This window comes from Bubalus bubalis, chromosome 14, assembly GCF_019923935.1.
Source record: "Bubalus bubalis isolate 160015118507 breed Murrah chromosome 14, NDDB_SH_1, whole genome shotgun sequence".
Classification (NCBI taxonomy): Eukaryota; Metazoa; Chordata; class Mammalia; order Artiodactyla; family Bovidae; genus Bubalus; species Bubalus bubalis.
The window spans coordinates 22,427,593-22,451,900 of record NC_059170.1 but is presented as its reverse complement, the minus strand read 5'-3'; the positions used below and the strand labels follow the sequence as shown (position 1 = coordinate 22,451,900).

The 24,308-nt window shown below is 48.4% G+C and overlaps 1 protein-coding gene across 1 annotated transcript; it reads left to right on the top strand.

Annotated features, from left to right (window-relative positions):
* Nucleotides 1–22,596: 22,596 nt before the first annotated feature.
* Nucleotides 22,597–23,774, top strand: ID1 (inhibitor of DNA binding 1, HLH protein). Its single transcript, XM_006064443.3, has 2 exons — nt 22,597–23,134; nt 23,315–23,774. Exons 1-2 carry the CDS (start codon nt 22,712–22,714, stop codon nt 23,354–23,356), a joined length of 465 nt encoding a protein of 154 aa, XP_006064505.1. The 5' UTR covers nt 22,597–22,711; the 3' UTR covers nt 23,357–23,774.
* The last annotated feature ends 534 nt before the right edge of the window (nt 23,775–24,308 follow it).

Below are 24,308 nucleotides of genomic sequence, written 5' to 3'. Positions count from 1 at the left end.
CATGGGCTCTAGGGCACCCAGATTTAGTAGCTGAGGCACGTGGGCTCAGTAATTGTGGCTCCCAGACTCGAAAGCACGGGGTCAATAGTTGTGGCACACGGGCTTAGTTGCTCCACACCATCTGGGATCTTCCCAGATCAGGGATCGAATCCTTGTCTCCTGCCTTGGCAGGCAGATTCTTTTCCACTGATCCACAAGGGAACCCCCAAGTTATATACTTTAAATGGGTGAATTGTATGATATATGAATTATATCTCAATAAAGCTGTTAAATAAAGCTTTCTTGATGGCTCAGATGGTGAAGAGTCTGCCTGTAATGCAGGAGACACCAGTTCAATCCCTGGGTTGGGAAGATCCCCTGGAGAAGGGAATGCCAATCCACTCCAATATTCTTGCCTGGAGAATTCCACGGACAGAGGAGCCTGGTGGGCTACCAGTTACAGTCCATGGGGTCACAAAGAGTCAGCCATGACTGAGTGATCAACACTTCCACAGTTGTTTAAAAAAAAAAAGTAAATTCTATAAATGCTCCTATCTTGGAGCCCTCAGCCCACTGACAGGGTATTTCCCACCTCCAAGCCCTGGGTCCCACCTCCAGGTGGCCGTGACTCTGAGCGAGTCTCAGGTCCCGTCACAGGTCCAGCTGGGTTTCTCAGGTTGTTCACAGATGTCTCCTAACCACATAATACACAATCTCAGACGGGGAGGAAGCCCCAGAGGCAAAGCACTCTCCCTTAATCTTTTCTGGGTCCAAATCTTTCCCTTTTACATTTTTTGTGTTTTTTTTTGGACACACTGTTCAGAATGTTGGATCTTAGTTCCCTGACTAGGAATCAAACCCATGCCCCCTGCAGTGGAAGCACAGTCTTAACCACTGGACTGCCAGGAAAGTCCCCCCCTTTTACATTTTAATTTTATTTCATTTTTAAATAGGTAATGCATCCTCACGGTACACAGTTTAAAAAGTAGAAACAAGGACTTCCCTGGTGGTCCAGTGGTTAAGACTCTGCACTCCCAATGCAGAGAACATGAGTTCAATCCCTGGTGAGGAAACTAAGATCCCTCACTAAGATCCTGTATGCTGCATGGCAAAAAAAAAAAAAAAAAAAAAAAACTAGCTGAATCAACAAAACTTAAAAAAAAATTCATAAAAAGTAGAAACATCTCTCTTTTCACCCCAGAGGCAGTTTCCTAGTGAGTTACATGCAAATATGAATATTTTGTTTTTCTTTCTTTTTAAACAAAAGTGGTGGCAGTCTTTGCATACTACCTTACAACTTGTTTTGTTTTTCCACTTAACAAAGTACTAGGAAACCTTAGTATTTCAGGATAAAGGCAGCTTTCTTGTTTTTTCACAGCTGCATGTATGTATTCTGTTATATGGAGAGAATGGTCTTTATTCAATCCGCTGCTGCTGCTGCTGCTGCTGCTGCTATGTTGCTTCAGTCATGTCCGACTCTGTGCGACCCCATAGACGGCTGCCCACCAGGCTCCCCCGTCCCTGAGATTCTCCAGGCAAGAACACTGGAGTGGGTTGCCATTTCCTTCTCCAATGCATGAAAGTGAAAAGTGAAAGTGAAGTCTCTCAGTCGTGTCCAACTCTTAGCGACCCCATGGACTGCAGCCTACCAGGCTCTTCCACCCATGGGATTTTCCAGCAAGAGTACTGGAGTGGGTTGCCATTGCCTTCTCCAATTCAATCCCCTAGTGATGGACAAATGGGTTTTTTTCCAGTTGACTCTTCTTCCTGGACATACCTTGTTGAACACATTGAGTTTTTCCTTAGTATACATTCCTGAAAGTGGAAGTGCTGTCTCATAATTTCCCAGAGCCCCATAGTATTTCACAGTGCATTTAGCTATTCTCCTTTTGATGGATATTTAAACTGTTTCCAATTGGGTGCTCTTATGAGCAAGACATCTATGAACACTTTATATTCCTCACAGACCCCTTTGGCAATGTGTTAAAAGCTGTGGCTCTTTTCCCCACAAAAAAATACAGTAAATTTACCCAACAATGAAACCCATCTAGGTGCCTCAAATTAAGACACTCTGATCTAAACCAACTGCTGTCATCCAAGCAGAGAAACACAAGGGTGGAGATGAGCAGGGGCCACCCTGCAGTACAGGGATAGGAACCTTACAGCAGCTGGATCAGAGTCGTTGAGATTCTGCTCAAGGAGTCAGACCACCATCCTCCTCTGCTTAAAACCATCCCAGGATCTTGCCTCACCAAACTCCTCACTGTGGCCTCTGAGATCCAGCTATGTCTCTGCCCCCATATCTTCATGACTTTAACCTTCTAGCAGCCTTCTCCTTGCTCACTCGACCAGAGTCACATTAGCCTCTTGAACATACCAGGCACCTTTCTGCCTCAGGACCTTTGCACTGATTTTGACTTCTGCCTGGAATGTTTTGTCCCCAGGAGCTGAAGGAAGTGCGAAAACAAGTTCTTTACTGAGCTACCCACCTTCCCAGAGAAGACTTTTGCCAGCCCCTGAGATTGCAACTTATCCTAACCCCAGCCCTCCCTAACCCCCCCTTTCCTGACTTATTTCCTCCATAATATTTATCACCAGAAGAGATAATATATACTGCACTTACCCTGCTCTTTGTGTGCCCTTCTCCCCTAGATATAAACTCCGCGGGAGAGGGACTCCCCTCTGTTCTGTTCACTCTAACATCCCAGTGTGGGCCCAGAGCCAGAGGTGCAGTAGGCGCTTCACCAATACTGTTGATTAAATGAAGAAATGAGGTTGGTAAAGCACTTAGCACACAGGAGGGTAAAGGAGGCATGATACCTGGGAACCCATAGGCTTTGAGAAACCCAGACTTCAACCCTAGCCTTGCTAAATTCTTCTTTGACCTTCACTAAGTCACCAGTCATTCAGGACCTCTGTGTTCATCATCCCTCAACTGGAGTTGATGGTTAGAGCATCTCTACTCAGAGTGGCTGTGAGAATTAATGAGCTCCTGAGAAATCTGTATGCACGTCAAGAAGCAACAGTTAGAACTGGACATGGAACAACATATTGGTTCCAAATCAGGAAAGGAGTACATCAAGGCTGTATATTGTCACCCTGCTTATTAAACTTATATACAGAGTACTTCATGCGAAATGCCAGGCTGGATGAAGCACAAGCTGGAATCACGATTGCTGGGACAAATATCAACAACCTCAGATACACAGACGACACCACTGTTATGGCAGAAAGCGAAGAACTTAAGAGCCTCTTGATGAAAATGAAAGAGGAGAGTGAAAAAGTTGGCTTAAAACTCAACATTCAGAAAACTAAGATCATGGCAAACAGTCCCATCACTTCAGGGCAAATAGATGGGGAAACAATTAAAACAGTGAGAGACTTTATTTTGGGGGGCTCCAAAATCACTGCAGATGGTAACTGACGCTATGAAATTAAAAGACACTTGCTCCTTGGAAGAAAAGCTATGACTAACCTAGACAGCATATTAAAAAGCAGAGACATTATTTTGCCAACAAAGGTCCGTCTAGTCAAGGCTATGGTTTTTCCAGTAGTCATGAATGGATGTGAGAGTTGGACTATAAAGAAAGCTGAGCACCGAAGAATTGATGCTTTTGAACTGTGATGTTGGAGAAGACTCTTGAGAGTCCCTTGGACTGCAAGAAGATCCAACCAGTCCATCCTAAAGGAAATCAGTCCTAAATATTCACTGGAAGGACTGATGCTGAAACTGAAACTTCAATACTTTGGCCACGTGATGAGAAGAACTGACTCATTTGAAAAGGCCCTGATGCTAGGAAAGATTGAAGGCGGGAGGAGAAGGGAATGACAGAGGATGAGATGGTTGGATGGCATCACCGACTCGATGGACATGAGCAAGCTCCAGGAGTTGGTGATGGACAGAGAAGCCTGGCGTGCTGCAGTCCATGGGGTCAAAAAGAGTTGGACATGACTGAGCAACTGAACTGAACTGAACTAAATGATTTAAAGCCCTGATAAGTGTTTAATAAATGTCAGCCAGCATTGCTGCTGCTAGGATGATGACGAGGCTTCCCTGATAGCTCAGTTGGTAACGAATCCGCCTGCAATGCAGGAGACCCGGTTGGATCCATGGGCCGGGAAGATCCGCTGGAGAAGAGATAGGCTACCCACTCCAGTATTCTTGGGCTTCCCTTATGGCTCAGCTGGTAAACAATCCACCTGCAATGCCCAAGACCTGGGTTGGGAAGATCCCCTGAAGAAGGGAACCGCTACCCACTCCAGTAGTCTGGCCTGGAGAATTCCATGGACTGTATAGTCCATGGGGTGTTTTCGTTAGGCTTCCCTGATAGCTCAGTTGGTGAAGAATCCGTCTGCGACTAAGCGACTTTCACTTCCCTTCTTCATGATGATGACGGTGGAGGTGTGGTGATGCAGACAGGGGTGTGTGCTGACACCTCGCCCCCTAATACCGGAGGCCTGGGGAAGGAGGTCACATAGGGGAGGGAAGTTCAGCCCAGATTCCTGAGCTGTCTTACTGGTACTTTGCAGAAAGAAGATGGAACTTTCGGGGTGGGGGTTGGGGGAAGCTAGGGGTAAAATGCTTCCACCAGAGAGCCCCTTAGACCCTGTCGTGGGCTCCCCGCTTCCCAGCTGCCCCTGCCGGTGGCTACACCAGCTTCACTTCGCCCACCGCCCGCCCGGAGCCACTTTGTGGGGAGGGCGGCGGGAAGGCAAGTCGGTTTTTCCCAGAGTAGCCCCCCTCTCCCGCGAACATCTGGCCGCAAACATCTGCCCTTAGCCTTTGTCTCCGGGCCCAGGCCGGCCTCGCACCCATCTGCCGCCGCCCGCGGCCCCCGCCCATCTGTGCGCGGCTCCCGGCGCCCCCGCCCCCGCCCGCCCGGTCGGTTCCCACGGGGCGAGCGCAGGAAGCGGGCGGCCCATCTGCCCGGCGCAGCGGGTCCTGCCGCCAGGCGGCCCTGAGGGGCGGATCGCCCTCTTTCAGGCAGGTGCGCGCCCCAACAAAAGCTGGGGTGTGGCGCCTCTCCCCTCCCGCTCACCCCGAAGTCATTGCCTGGGCTGCGGAGATGAAGGGCGCTCGGGCACCCCGCCTCTTTGCAGAGCGCTCACTTGCTGACCTCCCGCTAACCCTGGACGCCCGGGGTCCTCCGCGCAACTCTCCACCTCCAGCCCCCAGCCTTTAACTAGACTGGCCCTTCTGCCTGGAAATGGCTTTTGCCATTCTTGCTTGCCTCACGTTTTACTTAATGCGGTGTAGAAATGACGGAGAAATACAGCGATTTGTGTTCCCACCACCCGGAGATAACAACCCAGCAGTTTGCTATCATTGTTCCCCTCACATCTTTTAGGTTTTTTCCCCCTCTCCATTCCACAGCTTGCAAGATCTGACCTGGGATGGAACCCGCGTCCCCTCCAGTGAACACGTGGAGTCCTAACGACTGGACGCCAGGGAATTCCCCCTCCCGTATTCTTTAAAGAATAAAACTTTACAGATGCTGCTAGCTTTCCCCTGTAGTCAGTGCCTCTGCCCTTTTCTCCAAGACTACTTGCCACCCTCTCCGCTTCCCAGGTAACATCACAAAGTGGCCATGTTTCTTCCAGGCCATGTATATATTTTTTTAAGATTTATTATTTTTGGCTGCTCTGGGTCTTCTGGCTGTCCTGTACCTGGGCTTTCTCTAGTTGCCACAGGTGGGGGCTACTCTTTCCTTGCCCTGCCGGGCTGCCCATTCCAATGGCTTCTCTTGTTGTGGGGCACAGGCTTTAGGCGTGGGGGCTTCAGTAATCGCAGTGCACAGAATTCAGTTTCTCCAGGGCCTGTGGGATCTTCCTGAACCAGGGATCAAACCCATGTCCCCTGCATTGGCAGGTGGATTCTTAACCACTCGACCACCAGGGGAGCCCTCTTATACTTTTAATACACAGAAATTTATTAACGTTGTTTGTGGCTTTTTAAATTTACACTTAAAAAACAAATCCTTCTGTATTTCCCCCTAAGCAGCATCATGTTTTTGCAGGTATCCAGCAGAATACATAAAGGTCTAGCTGACGGTAAAGTGTCTGCCTGCAATGCAGGAGACCCGGGTTCGATTCCTGGGTCAGGAAGATCCCCTGGAGAAGGAAATGGCAATCCACTCCAGCACTCGTGCCTGGAAAGTCCCATGGACGGAGGAGCCTAATAGGCTACAGTCCATGGGGTCGCAAAGAGTCGGACACGACTGATCGACTTCACTTCACTTTCACCACTCCACTCAATGGGGATGAATTTGAGCAAACTCCAGGAGATAGTGGAGGACAGAGGAGCCTGATGTGCTGCAGTCCATAGGGCTGCAAACAGTCTGACACAACTTAGCAATTGAACAACCACCACGCCACCATTATTTCATTTCCCTGTTCTCCTGTTGTTGAACGGATGGGTAGTTTTCAATCTGCTCTGTTGTCAGCATAGCTGCCGTGTTCCTGCCCCATGCCTTTGGCATCTTGAGGGCAGGATTTTCAGGGTATGTCCGTGGGAGTGAACTGCTGGGTCATAGGGAGTTCCCATGTTCACTTTTACTCAATATTGCCAAACTGAGCTCTCAAGTGATCGTACCAGTTTACATACCAGCGGCGGTTGAGGATTTTTGTTTTCCCACACCCTCACGAATTTACATTATCAGACTTTGAAGTTTTTGCAATTTGATGTGGCAGTTGTCTCCTGTGTACATCCCAGATGTACAGATGTTCAGGCTCAGGAGCCTCTGCCTCACTCTTCCTCACTTTTTTCCATCTCAGCTGGCATATTACCTCTTCCTACAAGAAGTCCTCTCTGATCTCCCTTAGTTGACTGGGGTATTTCCCAGGCCACGCCTTCTACAGCAGCTTGTGCTTCCCCATCATAGCCCTGGGAACTGGGGGGTGTCTGCCTGATCCCCAGGCAGGGATCAGGTTTGCAGGGCCATTGAGCAGGCTGCGAGGACCCTGCAAGTGCTACCGAGAGCACTCCTGGAAGGTTCATTCCTCTCCAAAGTGCCCCCTTTGGAAGGGCAGTAGTTAACTTATTGGTGGCATCTGGGTCCCCAGCATGTGGACACAGCAGCCAGGAACCAACCACCTGGCTCCCTGATGGCATCAACTCGCACCTTGTTCTTTCAATGCTGTGCCTAGAGTTGGTGTGTGCCAATTACAGAATGAATGGTTGGCATTTCACGCGACCCGATGGACTGCAGCACACCAAGCTCCTCTATCTTCCACTATCTCCTGGAGTTTGCTCAAATTCATGTCCATTGAGTTGGTGATAATAATAATAACTAGTGTCTACTGAATGCCAACTTTGCTAGGCACTGTTCTAAGCTCTTTATGTGACTTAACTCACTGAATCCTCAGAGAGGGGAACTCCTCCTGTCCCCAGTTTCACAGATGGGGAAACTGAGACACAGAAAAAATGAAGTGACGTACAGACTCATAGCTTATAAGCAGTAAACAAAGATGTGAATCCAGACCTCTTTTCACCTAGGAAAAGGGCCCCTTTCTCCCTTAAGTGTTTCTGAGATGTCAACTTCTTTTTAACCAGAACAGTTCTGCTTTTGCATCAGCAAAAACTAATGAGACTTTTTAAAAGACCTGAGAGATTGACCTGAGTCACAGTGTTTGAGGTGTATAGCCCCACCCATGACCTGAGGCAAGGGAGCAGTTGGAGGGTACTTAGGGTTGGGGTGAGTGGAGAGGGTGGAACTGCCTTAGGCTTTTGGGGTGGGGAGGCACCTGGGCAGGCCCTGAGAGACACACCCTCAGCCGTTTCCGGGTTCCGGGCCCCAGGGTAGGAGGGGGCACCAGGTGTACCGGGCAGGTGAGTCAAGGGAGGGCCCTCTGCTAAGCACCAGGCAGGAGCGGGGATTTCTGTTTCCGGGAAGGGGATCTCTGGGGCCACCAGTGGAGCCCCAGTGGCACAGGGGGAACTTACTAAAGCCCGGCACCAGAAGGTCCTTGCCCAGTCTCCCTCCTTCCACCTCCATGGGCCTGGGCCTTGCAGCAGGAGGGGTGGTATCTGCAAGTTCTGCAGACGGTGCCTGACTTGGGGTATCCCTGGCGGGTGGCATCAGCTTCTATGGCTGACAGGATCAGATCAGTTCCCATGCATCTGCCCTTGGCAGAGCCCAGTTCTACATTCTGAGGCATGAATTCCTGGGCACTGGGTGGGCATGGTTGAGTGCTTGTGTGTCCTCAGGGCTTATGCACAATACTGAAGTGTCTGTGTGTATATGTGTGTGTTGCAGGAGATGCCTCCATGCTCGGTGGCTTCAGTCGTGTCTGACTCTTTGCAACCCAATGGACCGTAACCCATCAGGCTCCTCTGTCGATGGGATTCTCCAGGCAAGAATACTGGAGTGGGCTGCCATGCTTTGCTCCAAGGGATCTTCCCAACCCAGAGATTGAATCTGTGTCTCCTGCATTGCAGGCAGTTTCTTTACCCACTGAGCTACCTGGCAAGTCCTGTTGGGGGAGGTATCTACATCTACAAAGACTATGGGGGAATTCCCCTGGCAGTCCACTTCACTTCTTGTTGGCTCAGACGGTAAAGAATCTGCCTGCAATGCAAGAGACCTGGGTTCGATCCCTGGGTCAGAAAGATGCTCTGGTGAAGGAAATGGCAACCCACTCCAGTATTCTTGCCTGGAGAAGTCCATGGACAGAGCAGCCTGGCAGACTACAGCCCATGGGGTTGCAAAGAGTTGGACACGACTGAGCGATTAACACCTTCTTTCCAGTGTTTAGGACTCCACGCTTTCACTGCCAAGGATGCAGGTTCAACCCTTGTTCGGGGAATTAAGATCCCTCAAGCCACCCGGTGCAGCCAAATAAATAAATAAATACAATTTACAAGGCTTTGGGGGACTTCCCTGGTGGTCCAGCAGTTAAGACTCCATGCTCCCAAGGCAGGGGGCCCAGTTTCAATCAGGGAACTAGGTCCCACGAGCCGCCACAACTGAGAGTTCACATGCACGACTAAAAAGATCCTGCATGCTGCAGCTAAAGATGCCACGTGCCTCAACTGAGACCTGGTGCAGCCAAATTAAAAAAAAAAAAGACTTTAGGAGTGGTGGGAGGCAATATGGGGCCTTTGAACTGGTGAAGGTGGCGCTGGTCGGGCATGTACCCTGCGGGGAATCAGTGCCTGGGGAAGCTGGCTTGTGGATTTGCATTGGATTGTTTTCTGTAAGATGTGGGCACTGTGGGAGCTGTGTGTCAGCATCTTGATGTGAGCAATATTGATCTGGGTGTAAATGTCTGTTGTGTTTGGTGAATGTGTGTTGCAGTGTAGGGTGTGTTTCTGGGTTGTGCTGTTGAGGGTGCTGTTGTAGTGTGTTGCTTTGATGTGGTTCTGTTAGGTGTGACAATTGGGTGTTTCAGTGTGTTGCCTCCTTGGTCTCTGTGTGTTTACTGATGTGTTGGTTGTACAGATTTGGGTTTTGGTTGTGTGCTCTGAGGCCAGCGTGCTGATTGTTCTTATCATGTGGTACTGTGTTATGCATTTGGCAGGTTGCTCTGTTGGTTGTGTGTTGAGGTGTTGCTGTCAGTCAATGTGTCAGTCATGGTGTCAGTTTGCACACATGTGTTGTGCTTGTCGTATGTCATTCAGTGTGTGTTAGCAGTGTACTTGTGCAGCTCTGCAGGTTTGGCCTGTGCTAAGTGACCTAAGATGGGAGGTCCTTGGGACCTGATTCTGCCCCTCCCTTTGGTCCTAAGGCTCCAGAGCAGCAGTGGTCCTTTGTCAGGCCACAGGAAGGCCCCACCTCACTCCTCAACTGCAGGGGACCCAGGGAGGTGCCCAGACTGAAAGGCTCCAGCCGCCTGTTCATTGTTCTGGGGCCTCTTTGGAAAACAGGATGAAAAGCAAAAGGTGGACTCAAGCCTGGTTGTCCTCTCCAACATGACCCAGGAGTCCAGCACAAAACCTCTAGGATGGAGGGGTGGCAACAGGCCTCATTTTATAGATGTGGAAACTGAGGTCCAGAGTGGGACCGGGACCTGGCAGAGGCTTCCACAGCTATTAAGGACAGATAGCACGAAGTCCCCACACCCTCATGCACCCATCCACAGCCTCCTGCTGGCTTGGAGGGCTGAAAACTTGAGGACCCTGGAAAGACACAAAACTGTGTTCTGGCTCCCATTTCTGAATGCTTTCCAACTGACATGTCATAACCTTGTGGACTAAGTTCAACTTTTGTCTCCATTTAGCACAGAAGGTAACTGAGGACCATAAGGTAACCATTCATTCGGCAGATATTACTCTAAATATTACGCTATTCTAAGTACTATGCTGTGTGACCTTGAGCAAGTCGCTTGCCCTCTCTGGGTCAGGCCCTGTGCTCAGCTCTAGGGACACAGCCGTGACTGAAGGAGCTCACAGCCTGGAAAGGGTGTGGAGAAGATGGACAATTACCAAGAAAAGAATGATCATTTCAGATGGTAATAAGTTCTAAGAATGATGAAGACCGGGCGAACAGGAAAGAAACTGAATAGCCCAGGGAGGTTTTAAGAAGGTCTCTCAAGAGGAGACTTCTGACCTGAGACTTGACGAATGAGCAGTCTTATAAAGATCTAGATGGGCCTTCTAGTGAGAGGGAAGAGCAAAGGCAAAGGCCCTGAGGCAGGACCACACTAGGTAGTAAAGGCGGCCCTGGGGCTGGTGAGACAAAGGGAGGGGCAAGAGATGCCGTTGGTGGGGCTGGTGGTGCTGTCAGGGGCTGCGGGCCGGGAGGGGCTTGGATTCTCTTCTCAGCATGATGGGCAGAGAGAAGTGTGGGCTGAGCACACGGTTCTGGGGGTAGAGTGTGCAGGGGACGGTTGTAGTCTCCCATTACGGGGGGGCGGGGACAACCAGAGCCAAAGGTCTCTCCCCCGCAGCTCCGGCAGCCCCAGCCCAGAGGCGCCGGCCTGGCGGCTGGAAGACTGCGCTGCGGGCACATCTGGGGAACAGCTGCCGGGCCAGGGCCAGAGCAGATCACGTGGCCCAGGCAGGCCCGCCCTGGAGCCTACAAGGCCAAGACTCCTGGGAGGGGCAGTGGGGAATGTGCCGGACATGTACACAAATCCCTGAGGAGTTACCCTGCAGTGTAGACACGCAGGCAGCGTAGACACACACGCACACAAGTCCCTCAGTCCCTCACAGCCACTCTTTTAGGAACCAGACCAAACTTAGGTTCAATGCCACATCCCAGCTGTGTGATCCAAAGCACTCAACTTCTCTGGGCCCCAGTGACCTCAGCTATAAAGGGGACATAGTATTACCACCTAAATCATGAGTTGTTTTTCTCTCATCAACAAATAGTCATTGAGTGCGCCCTGTGTGCCAGGCGCTGCGCTCTGCTTTGGGTTGCAGCAGTGTCAGCGACAGCTACGGTCCCCGCCCTCCTGAGCTCGCTCTCTTAGGTTACACTTGGAACCAGTCCTGACCCAGAGTGAGCACTAAAGAAATGGGAGCCATTTGCCTTGAGCCCTGGAACCCAGAGGAAGGACAGTAAAGGCACAAAAGGAGCCGTGGTGACAGAGACATAATAACAAAAGACCTCGCCATTCATCACTTCCTGGAATAGCTTGTTTCATTCTCATAATCGCTCCACAGAGACAAGGGTTAGATCCAGTTTACACTTGGGGAAACTGAGGCACAGCTTATCAATGGAAGAGCCAAGATTTGAAGGTGTGAAGGGCTGGGCCCGTCTCCTCTCTGGGCCCCAGTATGCCCATCTGTGAAATGGAGTACTATATTCACACAGCTGCTGCCAGTCCCAGAGAGCACCTGTGAAACTCAGAGGTGTGTGTAAAGGCTTTCTGAGGGACTAGTGACAGACTTTATTTGGGGGGGCTCCAAAAGCACTGCAGATCATGACTGCAGCCATGAAATTAAAAGACACTTGCTCTTTGGAAGAAAAGCCATGATCAACCTAGACAGCATATTAAAAAGCAGAGACATTACTTTGCCAACGAAAGTCCATCTAGTCTAATCTATGGTTTTTCCAGTAGTCATGTATGGATGTGAGAGTTGGACCATAAAGAAAGACTGCTGCTGCTGCTGCTAAGTCGCTTTAGTCATGTCCAACTCTGTGCGACTCCATAGACGGCAGCCCACCAGGCTCCACCATCCCTGGGATTCTCCAGGCAAAAACACGAGTGGGTTGCCATTTCCTTCTCCAATGCATGAAAGTGAAAAGTGAAAATGAAGTCTCTCAGTCGTGTCCGACTCTTAGCAACCCCATGGACTGCAGCCTACCAGGCTCCTCCGTCCATGGGATTTTCCAGGCAAGAGTAGTGGAGTGGGGTGCCATTGCCTTCTCCAAAAGAAAGCCTAGCACTGAAGAATTGATGCTTTTGAACTGTGGTGCTGGAGAAAACTCTTGAGAGTCTCTTGGACTGCAAGGAGATCAAACCAGTCAATCTTAAAGGAAATCAGTCCTGAATATTCATTGGAAGGACTGTTGTTGAAGCTGAAGCTCCAATACTTTGGCCACTTGATGCTAAGAACTGACTTCTTTGAAAAGACCCCGATTCTGGGAAAGATTGAAGTCAGGAGGAGAAGGGGATAACAGAGGATGAGATGGTTGGATGGCATCATTGACTTGATGGACATGAGTTTGAGCAAGCTTCAGTAATTGGTGATAGACAGGGAAGCCTGGTGTGCTGCAGTCCATGGAGTCTCAAAGAGTCAGACACACGGAGCAACTGAAATGAACTGAAGGACTAGTAGCGGAACCCTGGGGTGGGACTGTTGGGGGGTCATTTGATGAGTCCTCCAAACTTTCTGGCCAAAAGAGTGGTCTGGGTCTGTTTTCCTGAGCTGGCTTGGTAGTGGGGTTGGGAGGCAAATACTCCCTTAATTCACACTACCAAGGAGAGGGACAAAAAAATGCCCACTTGGCAAAAATATAAACAAGCAGCCTTTATTCCAACTCCTTGTCAGACCTTAAAAATGCTGGAGATAAAAACCAAAGTCTGGAAGTACTGAAAATTTTCTGGAGTGTGTGTATAGGGAAGTGTCATTATTTCAACTGGCAAGTCTGAAGGGAGCACAGTGAAGGGAACATTTCGGGGGATCTGAAAGCCCACCTTCCAGAGTTCACTAAAAACTGCTGAGAGCTAGGACTTCCCTGGTGGTCCAGCAGTTAAGATTCCTTGCTTCTAATGCAGGAGGCATGGGTTCAATCCCTGGTCAGGGAACTAAGATCCCACATGCCCTTTAGCATGGCCAAAACATTAAAAAATAAAAATAAAAAAATCGGGAGCATAATTGCAGCCAAACGGTTCCGAAGGCCAGGCCTAGACTTGAAAATATGCTATTACTGTCTACTGTGTAGTGAGCATCTGCTCTGTGCCAAGACCACAGTAGGAGCTTTGCAAAGCTTAATCTCAGTGATTCCTAGAAATAGCCTAAGGAGTTAGGAACTTCTATCATTTTGCCAATGAGGAAGCAAAGGCTCAGAGAGGTGAAATGTCTTGGTCCGGGTCACACAGTATAACAAGGTTTTAAATCTTGAACTGCTGGACCCCAAGCCCTAGCCCTTTACACTATTCTGTAGCCAACTGTCTCTCCTCAAATGATCAGACCTTTACAGGCCCCTTACACGTCTTCATTCAGGCTTTATCTCCTTGTGCTTTTCCCTCATAAAGTGCCTAGAGGATAAGTCACCTCCTTTAGGAAGCCTCCCTGATTTCCTCCAAAATATGACTCATCCTTTCTTTGTGTGGCTAATGCACATAGCAGGAAATTTGCATAATATAGTCTCCATACAGCTAACACAGGACCTGGCAGGAGGTGGACGCTCATCAATGTGAGGTACACTTAACTACTGGGAGTCCTAATGGTCTCTTGACCTTCTCTCCTCTGTTTGTCTGCAAAGGATCTTTGAGATTCTCCCTCATCCTAATCAGCAGTCAGGTCAGAGGGAGATATACTAAACATTTGGAGTTGGCTTTTTTCTTACATAAAGTAGTACATGAATACACTTCTGTTTAAAAATATATTCAAGGGGACTTCCCTGGTGGTCCAGTGGTTTAGAATCCACCTTCCAATGCAGGGGATGTGGGTTCAATCCCTGGTCAAGGAACTAAGGTCCTATAAGCCATGAGGCAACTAAGCCCACATGCCACAAGGAAGACCCACCCCAGCCAAAAAAAATCATATATGTGAAAGTGATAGTCACTTAGTCATGTCCAACTCTTTGCGACCCTGTGGACTGTAGGCTGACAGGCTCCTCTGTCCGTGGAATTCTCCAGGCAAGAAGACTGAAGTGGGTTAGCATTTCCTTCTCCAGGGGACCTTCCCGACCCAGGGATCCGACCCGGGTCTCTCACATTGCAGGCAGTTTCTTTACCATCTGTGCCCCCAGGGAAGCCAATATAAGAAATACCTGGTGTAATGGATACATAGACCTAAAGCTATAAAACTTCTGGGAAAACAAAAGAGAAAAGCTTTGTGATCTTCGGTTAGGCAGAGATTTTTTAAAAAAATAGACAAAAATGCATGACTCATAAAATTAAAAATTGATAAATTGAACATCAAATTTAAAACTTCTGCTCTTCCAAAAACATTATTAAGAGGATAGAAAAACCTAGACACACACTGGAGAAAACATTCATAGATCATTTATCTGACAATCTGTCTTCAAAATTTATGAAGAAGTCTCAAAAGTCTACAATATGAAAGCAACCAACCAAATTAAAAGAAATGGACAAAAGATGAAAGGGTGGCATGAGGGAGCCTTATGATGGAACTGCTCTGTGTATTCACTCTGGTGATGGTCACACAAGTCTACACATGTAATAAAAATGCACAGAACTAAATACACACACATTAGTGCATGTTCAGTCCAGTCACTCAGTCATGTTCGACTCTTTGCGCCCCATGGACTGCAGCACGCCAGGCTTCCCTGTCCATCACCAACTCCCAGAGCTTACTCAAACTCATGTCCATTGAGTCAGTGATGCCATCCAACAATCTTATCCTCTATCATCCCCTTCTCCTCTGGCCTTCAATCTTTTCATCAGGGTCTTTTCACTATGTCAGTTCTTTGCATCAGGTGGCCAAAGTACTGGAGTTTCAGCTTCAGCATCAGTCTTTCCAATGAATATTCAGGACTGACTGGTTGGATCTCCTTGCAGTTCAAGGGACTCTCAAGAGTCTTCTCCAGCACCACAGCTCAAAAGCATTAATTCTTCAGTGCTAGGCTTTCTTTATGGTCCAACTCTCACATCCATACATGACTACTGGAAAAACCGTATCTTTGACTAGATGGACTTTTGTTGGCAAAGTGAAGACTCTTGAGAGTACCATGGACTGCAAGGAGATCCAACCAGTCCATTCTAAAGGAGATCAGTCCTGGGTGTTCTTTGAAAGGAATGATGCTAAAGCTGAAACTCCAGTACTTTAGCCACCTCATGTGAAGAGTTGACTCATTGGAAAATACTCTGATTCTAGGAGGGATTGGGGGCAGGAGGAAAAGGGGACGACAGAGGATGAGATGGCTGGATGGCATCACTGACTCGATGGACGTGAGTTTGAGCAAACTCCAGGAGTTGGTGATGGTCAGGGAGGCGTGCTGCAATTCATGGGGTCGAAAAGAGTCGGACATGACTGAGCGACTGAACTGAACTGAATGTCTCCGCTTTTAATATGCTATCTAGGTTGGTCATAACATTTCTTCCAAGGAGCAAGCATCTTTTAATTTCATGGCCGCAGCACATATAAATCAGGTAAAATCTGAATCTCATCAGAAATAAGGTGAAATCTTGTTGTGATATTGCACTGTAGGTAGGCAAGTTTCCCATTAGGGAAACTGGGTAAAGGATATAAGGTGTCTCTGTTCTTTCTTACAACTGCATGTGAATCTACAATTACCTAAAAATAACTTATATGAGCAAAAGAAATGAATATCTTAATCAAAGGAGATATATGGGTAGCATATAGGCATATGAAAAGATGCTCAATATCTTTGGTCATTAGGAAAACACAAATTAATACCACAGTGAAACACCACAACTCATCTTTTGGAATGGCTTTTAGCTTTTATTAACCATTCTCATGGACAAGCATACAACTGTTAGAGAAGATGTGGAGGAAAATGAATGGAATGGGATACTGATGGGAATGTAAAATGATGCAACCACTATGGAGTTTAGTAGTATCTTTGCTTTTCTTTTTTTGGCTGCAAGGCTTGCAGGATATTAGTTCCTGGACCAGGGACTGAACTCATGCCCTCAGCAGTAAAACTGCGGAGTCCTAACACTGGACTGCCAAGGAATTCCCAGCAGTTTCTTATGAAATTAAATAAATATCTACTATGTAACCCATTCATTTCACTACTAAGTGTCTACCTAGAAGAAATGAAAGCATAGATTCATAGAAATACATGTATATAAGAGTTCATTGCCACTTTATTTGTACTAACCAAAAACTGTAAACAGAGACTTCCCTGGTGGTCCAGTGGTTAAGAACCCACCTTGCAATGCAGGGGACACAAGTTGGATCCCTGTTTAGGGAACTAAGATCCTACATGCTTCAGAGAAACTAGGCCAGCAGCTCCCCACAGGGACTGAACCTTCGCACAATTAGAGAGTCCACAACCGCATTAATACAACAAAAATCCATCGAAGATTCCCGCCTGCCGTAACTAAGACTAGAAGCAGCCAAACCCAAAAAATTGTAAACAACTCAAATGCTCATCAACAGGGGAGCATTTGGTATATCCACAGCCTACTTACTACTCAGCAATAAGAAGTAATAAACATTCTCAAAGTAATTATGCCAAGTTAAAGAAACTAGGCTGAAAACACTTTAAGAAATTAGAGTATATACTGTGTACATTATATACTGTAATTGGGTATATAAAATTTAGAAAATGCAAACTGATCTATAGAGTGCTTGGGCACTGGGTGGAAGAGGCAGGAGGGAGGGATTTCAAGTGGCAGATTAAAACTTTTAGAGGTGATGAAGCATATAATTTTCCTAAACGTGGTGATGATGCATGGGTTTATGTGTATGTCAGACTTTATCAGATTGGACACTTTAAATATTTGCAGTTTGGGTATGTCAGTTATACTTCAACAACACTGTTTTAGGGAATTTCTTGAAGGTCCAGTGGTCAAGACTGGCGCTTTCACTGCCAAGGGCGCAGGATCAAGCCCTGGTTGGGGAACTAAGATCCCATGAACCGAGTGCTACACCACAAACAAACAACAAGCAAAAAACATTGTTGTTGTTGTTGTTTTTTTATTCAAAAAAGGATGAAATATCTCTGTGAAGGTTACAGTGAAATTTTGATTTCATATTGCTTCCCTTCCCTTCTCAGGTAATCTTAATAATTTAGTGTCTACCCTAGTATATATATTTTTAACTTTCTTATTTTTTTTAATTGAGGTGGATTGAATGAAATGCACAGAAGTATATAATTTAAAGTATTTTGACTAATTCATACACTGTGTAACCTATACCTGTAACTGGCATGACATGGACCATTTCCATTCCTCTAGAAAGATTCCCTAAGTTCCTGGCATCTCTCACTTTCCACTCCCAGAGGCAACCACCGTTCTGATTTCTTTCCTCTAGATTAACTGTGCCAATTCTATTCTATTCTTCATGTAAAAGAAATCACACAATGTTGTGTTTGAATTTTTTTTCTATAGCATAATTTTCTCTTGTTTTAAATTCATTTTCAGATCCACATGTACTTGGGATCAGTAAGAGGTCCTGCCTTGACCCCTGCTCTAAAACTTGCTTTCTCCACCAACAGTAGGATCTAGAAATGTCTCAGACATTTCTAGATGCTTCCCACCTGCTGCACAGCCAGGTCACTACTTTGATGTCTCATTCATAATTTATATCATGTTGATGGACATTTACATTGTTTCAACTTCCCCCCTTGCAAGTAGCACCTCAGTGAAACATGTTGAACAGACATCCTTTGTGCCCCTGTGTGTAGGTTGCTCTGGAATTGATTCCAGCAAGTGGAATTGCTGGATCAATTAGTAAACACTAGGTAATGAATAAATTCTTTGCAGCCAAAGATGGAGAAGCTCTACACAGTCAGCAAAAACAAGACCAGGAGCTGACTGTGGCTCAGATCATGAACTCCTTATTGCCAAATTCAGACTTAAATTGAAGAAAGTAGGGAAAACCATGAAACCGGTATGACCTAAATCAAATCCTTTATGATTATACAGTAGAAGTGAGGAATAGATTTAAGGGACTAGATCTGATAGACAGAGTGCCTGATGAACTATGGATGGAGGTTCATGACATTGTACAGGAGACAGGGATCAAGACCATCCCCATGAAAAATAAATGCAAAAAAAGCAAAATGGCTATGTGAGGAGGCCTTACAAATAGCTGTGAAAAGAAGGGAAGCAAAAAGCAAAGGAAAAAAGGAAAGATATAAGCATCTGAATGCAGAGTTCCAAAGAATAACAAGGAGAGATAAGAAAGCCTCCCTCAGAGATCAATGCAAAGAAATAGAGGAAAACAACAGAATGGGAAAGACTAGAGATCTCTTCAAGAAAATCAGAGATACCAAGGGAACATTTCATGCAAAGATGGGCTCGATAAAGGACAGAAATGGTATGGATCTAACAGAAGCAGAAGATATTAAGAAGAGGTAGCAAGAATATACAGAAGAACTGTACAAAACAGATCTTCACGATCCAGATAATCACGATAGTGTGATCACTCACATAGAGCCAGACATCCTGGAATGTGAAGTCAAGTGGGCCTTAGAAAGCATCACTATGAACAAAGCTAGTGGAGGTGATGGAATTCCAGTTGAGCTCTTTCAAATCCTGAAAGACGATGCTGTGAAAGTGCTGCACTCAATATGCCAGCAAATTTGGAAAACTCAGCAGTGGCCACAGGACTGGAAAAGGTCGGTTTTCATTCCAATCCCAAAGAAAGGCAATGCCAAAGAATGCTCAAACTACCGCACAATTGCACTCATCTCACACGCTAGTAAAGTGATGCTCAAAATTCTCCAAGCCAGGCTTCAGCAATACGTGAACCGTGAACTTCCAGATGTTCAAGCTGGTTTTAGAAAAGGCAGAGGAACCAGAGATCAAATTGCCAGCATCCACTGGGTCATCAAAAATGCAAGAGAGTTCCAGAAAAACATCTATTTCTGCTTTATTGACTATGCCAAAGCTTTTGACTGTGTGGATCACAATAAACTGTGGAAAATTCTGAAAAAGATAGAAATACCAGACCACCTGACCTGCCTCTTGAGAAACCTATATGCAGGTCAGGAAGCAACAGTTAGAACTGGACATGGAACAACAGACTAGTTCCAAATAGGAAAAGGAGTACATCAAGGCTGTATATTGTCACCCTACTTAACTTATATGCAGAGTACTTCATGAGAAACGCTGGGCTGGAAGAAGCACAAGCTAGAATCAAGATTTCTGGGAGAAATGTCAATAACCTCAGATATGCAGATGACACCACCCTTATGGCAGAAAGTGAAGAGGAACTCAAAAGCCTCTTGATGAAAGTGAAAGAGGGGAGTGAAAAAGTTGGCTTAAAGCTCAACATTCAGAAAACGAAGATCATGGCATCTGGTCCCATCACTTCATGGTAAATAGATGGGGAAACAGTGGAAACGGTGTCAGACTTTATTTTGGGGGGCTCCAAAATCACTGCAGATGGTGATTGCAGCCATGAAATTAAAAGACACTTACTCCTTGGAAGGAAAGTTATGACCAACCTAGACAGCATATTAAAAAGCAGAGACATTACTTTGCCAACAAAAGTCCATCTAGTCAAGGCTATGGTTTTTCCAGTAGTCATGTATGGATGTGAGAGTTAGACTGTGAAGAAAGCTTAGCGCTAAAGAATTGATGCTTTTGAACTGTGGTGTTGGAGAAGACTCGTGAGAGTCCCTTGGGTAGCAAGGAGATCCAACCAGTCCATCCTAAAGGAGATCAGTCCTGGGTGTTCAATGGAAGGACTGATGCTGAAGCTGAAACTCCAGTACTTTGCCCACCTCATGTGAAGAGCTGACTCATTGGGAAACACCCTGATGTTTCAAGGGATTGGGGGCAGGAGGAGAAGGGGACGACAGAGGATGAGATGATGGGATGGCATCACCGACTCGATGCACATGAGTTTGGGTAAACTCCGGGACTTGGTGGTGGACAGGGAGGCCTGGCGTGCTGCAATTCATGGGGTCGCAAAGAGTCGGACACGACTGAACGACTGACCTGAACTGAATGAATAAATATTCTAATTTCCTCTGGTTGGTCCTTCCAATTCTTTAGCAATTCTTTTGCATAGCAAAATTCTCTCGAATCATTAGAGGGGGTTCCAGGTGGCACAGTGATAAAGAATCTGCCTGCCAATGCAGGAGACACAGTTTGATCCCTGGGTCGGGAAGGTGCCCTAGAGTAGGAAATGGCAACCAGGTCCAGTATTCTTGCCGGGAAAACCCCATGGACAGAGTAGCCTGGTGGGCTACAGTCCATGGGGTCACAAACTGTCAGATAGGTCTGAATCACAGCGCACACACACAAACAAGACCTAGGGAGTTGGGAGAGTTTGGTGGTGGTGGTGGTGGTGGGGTGTTAAGGGGATGGATGGAGGGGTCCAGTTAATTAATTAGTGATCTCTCTCCTTTGAAGCTGGTCTCGGGGATCAGTTTTCCTGGTTTCCAGATGTGGAGGCAGGGAGCTGGTTTATCGGCCCCTCCCCCCAAAACAGTGGGAAGAGGAAACTTGCTGATACTTAGTGAATTAATTGCAGGGGGAGAAAGGGCCATAACATCATCCTCTCCTTTGTGAGCACAGAATTTTAGCCTGGCTAATGCTGTGTGACTTAGGAGGGCTATTCTAAGCCTCAGTTTCTCCTCCTCTAGCCTACTCACCGTTCTTGAGGCCGACTGCCTACCCTGGCAGGAAGGCACTGCATGGCAATCAAGTGCCCTTGTTATCATAATGCAGCCATTACAACAGCTCAGGGTCCTGGGAAGCTTTTTGAGCCTCAGTTTCCTTCTTTGTGTAAAGAAACCAAAGGTGTCTCTGGTAGCTTAGCCATAAAGAATCTGCCTGCCATGCAGGAGACCCCAGTTCCATCCCTGGATGGGGAAGATCCCCTGGAGAAGGAAATGGCAATCCACTCCAGTATTCTTGCCTGAGAAACCCCATGGGCAGAGGAGCCTGGCGGGCTACAGCTCATGGGGTCACAAAGAGTCCGACACGACTTAGCAACAACAACATAAAGATGCCGGGATAGGGCAAGTTTGATAAAGCAAACTCTTCACCCAGTGCCCGGCTGGAAGGGAATAGTATTCTTGCGAATGGAATAATTCATCATCTTTATCATTACCGAAATACCAGGCAGACATTAGGGCTCAGAGAGGGCCGGAGAGGGTTACTCAGCTAAATTCATCCAGCAGCAAAGTTGGAATCCGAAGTCTTTCCCCAGGCGGGAGCGGGGAACTAGAGAGGTGGGAAGAGGGGTGGTGAAGAAAACTCTCAAGCGGCCCGAGCTGTGGGCCTTGTGGAGAGATTCCCAGGTGTGGGGCCGGGAGGTAAGGTGACCCTTGCTCAGCGACCGCGCCCGCGAGGAGCGCATTCCCAGGCTTCCCACCCGAGGTCTGCAGGTGACTGGCCGGGCTGGGGGTAGCTAGGGAGCGCTGAGGCCCGGTTTGCCGTCTCCATGGCGACCGCCCTCACGGCGCCAGCCTGACAGCCCGTCCGGGTTTTATGAATGGGTGACGTCACGGGGCTGGCGTCTAACGGTCTGAGCAGCTTGTTCAGACGCTGACACAGAGCAGCCCCGGGAGTGGGGGGTTGGGGGAGAGTGGGAGGGGGACGACGAGAGCTCCGCAGCTGCCGCGCCGTGGGAGGGAGACCCTGATCCCAGCGGTCTTTGGGGGAAAAAAGCCAAAAAGGGGGGAAAAAATTTAATTACTTAATGATGCAGATTTGGGGCTGCAAATTCAGGGGAGAAATCAGGGAAGACAGCCCACTCTGGGTGCCTTTTTCTTGCTCAGGTCCCAGGGGCCCAAGCTTCCAGTAGTGGAGGAAGATTTTCCAGAATTAATTGCTTCCATCCTGAGGTGTCTGGGTAAGCCTGCCCGGTCCCAGGAACAGTCACCAGCAGCGTTCTCTGGGAATTGGGAAAGGAGAACGCCCCCCACCCCTCCCGGGGGTGGGCAGAGTGTAGACGGCCAGCTTTAAATATCAGCTCAAATACTGGGAAGATCAGAGTCCCAGAGGTAATCTTCCAATAGGGTCCAGAAGCCCAGGCTGCTTCTCCATCGGGACCTCAGTTTCCCTCATCTGTAAAATGGGGCTGGAGAAATGAGAACATATCCCTGAGAAAACTGATTCTTGGAATCTTTTCGTGATCAGTAATAACCGATTTCGCCTTCTGGGCAGCCCTCGCCTCCACTAGCCGTCTTGTCCCCCGCCTCCCACTCTCTGTTCTTGCGACTCAATTCGCTTTTCCACGCGGGTGAGGGTGCTCTAGGGGAGCAGGAGGCGGGACCCAGAAGTCCTCCAGGCCACGCCCTTAAGCCTTCCATTGGCTGTTTTTGAACATCTGAGCCCGCCCCCCCAGCAAGGGGCGGGGAGGCGCGCGGTATCTTTATAAAAGTCGGGTTGGGGAACTCGAGTTGCGCTTTTGCACTGCCGTCTTTTTCGCGTCCACAACTTTTTTCCCCACTACCGGCGTCCTCTTCCTCCTCCGTCCGCTTCGTTTTCTCCCGACGCCGGCATCATGAAGGTCGCCAGTGGCAGCGCCGCGGCCGCCGCGGGCCCCAGCTGCGCGCTGAAGGCCGGCAAGGCGGCGGGCGGCGCGGGCGAGGTGGTGCGCTGCTTGTCCGAGCAGAGCGTGGCCATCTCGCGCTGCGCGGGCGGCCCCGGGGCGCGCCTGCCGGCCCTGCTGGAGGAGCAGCCGGTGAACGTGCTACTCTACGACATGAACGGCTGCTACTCGCGCCTCAAGGAGCTGGTGCCCACCCTGCCCCAGAACCGCAAGGTGAGCAGGGTGGAGATCCTCCAGCACGTCATCGACTACATCTGGGATCTGGAGTTGGAGCTCAACTCGGAATCCCACGTCGGGACCCCCGGGGGCCGGGGGCTCCCCGCCCGGGCTCCGCTCAGCACTCTCAACGGCGAAATCGGCGCCCTGGCGGCAGAGGTGAGGTCCGAGTTGGAGAAGGAGATCTCTTTTCTTCTACGGAAGGGGACGCTTGAGGCTCAGAGCGGGAGGGAATGCTTGACCTTATATTCATCCCATCTTTTCGGGCACCTAGGTGCTCAAAGATGCCCAAATAGATCGTTTAAAAAACGACAACAACTCTTCTCTCTCTTTTCACAGGCGGCGTGTGTTCCAGCGGACGATCGTATCTTGTGTCGCTGAAGCGCCGCCCTTGGGAGCCGGCAGACCCCAGCCCTCCAGGGGGCGAGAGGAATAAGTGCTCTCTGGTCCATCCAGGCGCCTCGCCGGAGCTGGAGAGGAACAAGACCGATCGGCGGCCACCGGGGCGCTTGCAGGATCCAGCCCGGGTCTGGGGGACTGACAGGGCAGGCTGACCCTCCCTCCTCACCCACCAGCCACCAGAGACTTGGGGGAGTCCCCCCTCGTGTGTTTCTATTTTTTGAAAAGCGGACATTTAAAAAATGGTCACGTTTGGTGCTTCTCAGATTTCTGAGGAAATTAATTGCTTTGTATTGTATATTACAATGATCACCGACTGAGAATATTGTTTTACAATAGTTCTGTGGGGTGTTGTTTTCTTTTTTGGTTGTTGTTATTAAACAAATACTTTAGACGGTGATAAAGCTGCAGTGACTTCTTGGATTGATGGGAGGGACCTGGGCTGGCAGTGACCCCTGACCCTTTTCACAGCTGCTGCTGGGGGAGGGGACGGGAAGGCCACATCTGGACGGTCGCTTTTACCGACCTGAAATGAGTGTTTCCGGTGTCTTTAAAATCTATTCTCCCCCCCCACCCCGCCCCATCCCTGGCTATTTCCCCTCTCCCCAGTGTCATAAAATTAAATCCTTCAGACTTTTAGGGTTTCTCAAAGTGGTCCTGGGGCCATCTGGGTCACCTGGGGAGGTTGTCAAATGCAGATCAACCTGCCAAGGCCCCCTCTGGGTTGAAGAGTATCAACAAGTTGGTTACTTGGGAGAACCAGGTCACTGGACCTGCATGTTGGCTTAAATGGAGATAGTGAGAACCTCAGCTTGTCGGGGACAAGACTTCCAACTTGCCCCATTCCCCAGGAGGAGGCGCCTCCCCCCTGGGCCACCAAACCCTGGATCCCAGCAGGCTGCCCCAGGGCTTCAGCTTTGTCCAAGTGGGTGAG